At 33.9% G+C, this 4,196-nt stretch overlaps 1 protein-coding gene across 1 annotated transcript; it reads left to right on the top strand.

Moving 5' to 3' along the window:
- Window positions 1–65: 65 nt before the first annotated feature.
- Window positions 66–4,183, top strand: LOC104266079 (flocculation protein FLO11-like; the record flags this gene model as incomplete). Its single annotated transcript, XM_026839749.1, has 11 exons — window positions 66–395; window positions 665–703; window positions 857–1,003; window positions 1,180–1,337; window positions 1,622–1,733; window positions 1,794–1,882; window positions 1,945–2,149; window positions 2,293–2,441; window positions 2,589–2,727; window positions 3,095–3,976; window positions 4,037–4,183. Coding segments are annotated over 11 exons (2,397 nt in total), but the record flags the coding sequence as incomplete, so codon positions are not given.
- Between the last annotated feature and the right edge of the window lie 13 nt (window positions 4,184–4,196).

Below are 4,196 nucleotides of genomic sequence, written 5' to 3'. Positions count from 1 at the left end.
AGAAACAACTGCTGGTTTGGTTGAAGAGACAACTACAGCACAAACAACTGCTGGTTTGGTTGAAGCTACAACGACAACTGCTGGTGTAGTAGAAAAAACAATTTCAACACAAACAACTGCTGGTTTTGTTGAAGAGACAACTACAGCACAAACAACTGCTGGTTTGGTTGAAGAGACAACTACAACGCAAACAACTGCTGGTCTGGTTGAGGAGACAACTACAACACAAACAACTGCTGGTTTGGTTGAAGGGACAACCGCAGCACAAACAACTGCTGGTTTGGTTGTAGAGACAACTACAACGCAAACAACTGCTGGTCTGGTTCAAGGGACAACTACAGCACAAACAACTGCTGGTTTGGTTGAAGAGACAACTACAGCACAAACAACTGCTGGTCTGGTTGAAGAGACAACTACAACACAAACAACTGCTGGTCTGGTTGAGGAGACAACTACAGCACAAACAACTGCTGGTTTGGTTGAAGAGACAACTACAGCACAAACAACTGCTGGTTTGGTTGTAGAGACAACTTCAGCACAAACAACTGCTGGTTTGGTTGAAGAGACAACCGCAACACAAACAACTGCCAGTTTGGTTGAAGACAACCGCAGCACAAACATGCTGGTTTGGTTGTAAAAACAACTACAACACAAACAACTGCTGGTTTGGTTGAAGAGACAACCGCAGCACAAACAACTGCTGGTTTGGTTGAAAGAACAACCGCAGCACAATCAACTTCTGATTTGGTTGAAGGGTCAACTACAACACAAACAACTGCTGGTTTGGTTGATGATACAACTGTAGCACAAACTGCTGGTTTGGTTGAAGAGACAACTACAACACAAACAACTGCTGGTTTGGTTGAAGAGACAACTTCAGCACAAACAACTGCTGGTGTTGTTTATGAGACAACTACAGCTATATTTATTGGTAATACAGAAGTTTCCGATACTATATCAACTACTGTTGCAGATTCTGTGGGTACTACTTATATTCCTTCAGGTAAATAGGTAGTTTACACATTTTTTCATAGTGTTCGTAATTTCCCAAATATTTATTTCACTTGATTTTTTAGAAGCATGCTCACGTAGTTGTAGATGTTTTTGTATTTTTTTGATGTTTTTCCTTTTTGTTTTTTAATTTATATTTATTTATGTGTTGTAATAAATTTGTTTTAGATCCGGTGGTTGAATTTGTAAACTCTGGTTCCGATTTTCTTTCTGTTTTTACTGTTTTCAAAGTTGTATCTCCGGCTGATAGTTACGTGGCAGAGATAATTTCTCCGCATTATGTTCCAAATTCAAAACAAGTTATTTTAAATTCATCTATTAAAAAGGTAAATGCATTTTCATGGTTGCTTACAGCATTCTTTCCCATTTTTCAGTTTAGATTTTAACTTATGTTTTGTTGTGTAATGTAATTTTAATAATTAAGCTATAAAAGCCTTTGTTTTATTTGGTTTTATCTTAACTGCTTAATTTAGATTGTTACATTGACTGTTTAAAATTCAATGTACGTGTATTAACTTAAAAGTGTAGGGTTACTGATTATATAACACTAGTGTGAACAGAGTTTTGTATTATACTCAAGTCATATTTTCTTTATAACATTTATCCACAGGTCCATAATGTTACATTTTTTGGACTGTTACCAGCAACAACATATAATGTAACGATTACACCAATTAGAAACAATCATACTCAAGCTCCAATATTAACATCTGTTAAGACAGGTTTGCAACTTATAAACATTTTCCCAAATAACCGTTTATTTTTTACAACTTTTTATTTAGAAAAAGTGGGTCATCCATCTAATGTGTTTGTTACCAATATAACAAAGACTTCTTTTGTGTTGAACTGGGATTTGATTTTAAAAGCAGATGTAAGTCTTGATTAGTTTTGCAATTCATAAAAATAACATGTTTTATTACCTTTTTATTTCAGTACTACGTTCTTCAAATTTTGGTGCCAAATCGAGTTGTGCGAAGAGATGTTGATGCATCATCTGGTTTCTATGTGAGAGAGTTTAATATTACTAGTAGTTCAGCTCTTGTTTCTGGATTAGAACCTGGTACTATTTACACAATACGGTTGTTGGCTGTATTTGATGGCTTTCGGGCTGAATACGTGGAAATACTACAAGCAACTAGTAAGTATGCAAAGTTTATAAAATAAACCTTTTTATAATTCAAACACAATCATGTGAGTCAACATATTATAAAAGGTGTATGGAAAAACTAATATTTAAGTAAGATATCTTTAGAGATTTACATTATCATTTTTTAAACATAGAACCGAATCCTGTAAAATTTCTAAATGTAACCCACGAAGGAATTCAATCAATCACTGTTGAATTTGGAGCTGCTGAAGGAAACTTACAGTATTATAGTTTTACAATTGCGCCATTGTATAATAAAGACGACATTCTAAATACAATACAGGTTTGAGATATTTTTTTTCTAAACCTTTTATCGGAATAATGATTAAAACTATGCTGTGAAATAAAATGTATATATTATATATTTATTAAAATTGATTTAAAGAATCTCCTTATTAACAGTCCCATATTTCAAAATCTTAAATATCAGGTAAACAAGACAGATGTAACTAATACCGGGACAGTTGAATTTGTGAACCTAACACCAGAAACCTTATATTCTATTACCGCACAAACTCATGTTCTGCAAGAGTCAAGTGATCCTGTTGTTTATCATCAAGCAAAAACAGGTACATCTGGTACTGTGCACATAAGTCATTTAGTTTTATTAATCAGCATGGTAGTATGTAGATCATGATATGATGTAGAAAAATTAAATCACCTTTGGTGTCTTCTTATTTTACGTGAATGACATGCTTACCATCCTGACATTGTTTAAACGGTAATGCAACTTTAATTTTAATTAACCTGAAACAAAAAAAATAGCACATAGGGCATAAAAAAAAGTGTTATTTTAGTTGTAAAGATATAAGAAAAGATAATTTAGAACACCAATTTGTTGTAATATTTCATAAAAAAATAATGTTCTTTTAAAAAGAATTTAATGCATGGTTTTAAGTAGACCTGAATGCACGCTGCATGTCTCATTAATTTCAGCTGATGAAAACAATGAAACTCCACAAACTACAAGACCATCACTCTTGTCAAGTATGCCAAAGAACGCAACTTATACAAATACGTTTACAACATACAACACAAACACATACAACATAAATAATCCAACAGAAAATATTAGAGTAGAAAACTTTACAGTAGAATCAAAAACAAGAATATCCCAAGCCATTACTACGACTGCAGCATCAAATATTACTAAAGCAACAAGATCAACAATCGGTTTGGTGCCCGAATCAAAAACAGTTAATACAACAATAGCTACCATTAGTTCTGTACCTGAATCAACTTTGGTTGAAAGTACATCAATGGCAGATTTAACAATTGTTGGGTCAGAATTAGTAACTACCAGTTCAACCGCTGAATCAACTACTGTTGATGCAACAACAGTGACAACTAATTCTGTACCTGAATCAACTTTCGTTGAAAGTACATTAATGGCAGATTTAACAACTGTTCAAACTGATGCTGTAACTATCAGTCCAGTTGCGGATTTAACTACTGATGATGTAATATCAGCAACAACTATTTCTGTGCCTAAGCTAACTACATTTGAAAGAACAACAATGGCAGATTTAACAATTGTTGGGTCAGAATTAGTAACTACCAGTTCAACCGCTGAATCAACTACTGTTGATGCAACAACAGTGACAACTAATTCTGTACCTGAATCAACTTTCGTTGAAAGTACATTAATGGCAGATTTAACAACTGTTCAAACTGATGCTGTAACTATCAGTCCAGTTGCGGATTTAACTACTGATGATGTAATATCAGCAACAACTATTTCTGTGCCTAAGCTAACTACATTTGAAAGAACAACAATGGCAGATTCAACAACTGTTGAATCAGAAGTAGTAACTACCAGTTCAACTGCTGAATCAACTACTGTTGATGCAACAATGAATACAACTAGTTCTGTAACAGAATCTACTTCCGTTGAAAGTACATCAATGGCAGATTCAACAACTGTTGGATCAGAATTAGTAATTACCAGTTCAACTGCTGAATCAACTACTGTTGATGCAACAATGATTACAAGTAGTTCTGTAACAGAATCAAGTTCGATTGAAAGTACATCAATGGC

Source organism: Ciona intestinalis, unplaced genomic scaffold, assembly GCF_000224145.3.
Source record: "Ciona intestinalis unplaced genomic scaffold, KH HT000834.1, whole genome shotgun sequence".
Classification (NCBI taxonomy): Eukaryota; Metazoa; Chordata; class Ascidiacea; order Phlebobranchia; family Cionidae; genus Ciona; species Ciona intestinalis.
The sequence above is the reverse complement of the archived record's forward strand: the minus strand, read 5'-3'. Positions and strand labels throughout refer to the sequence as shown.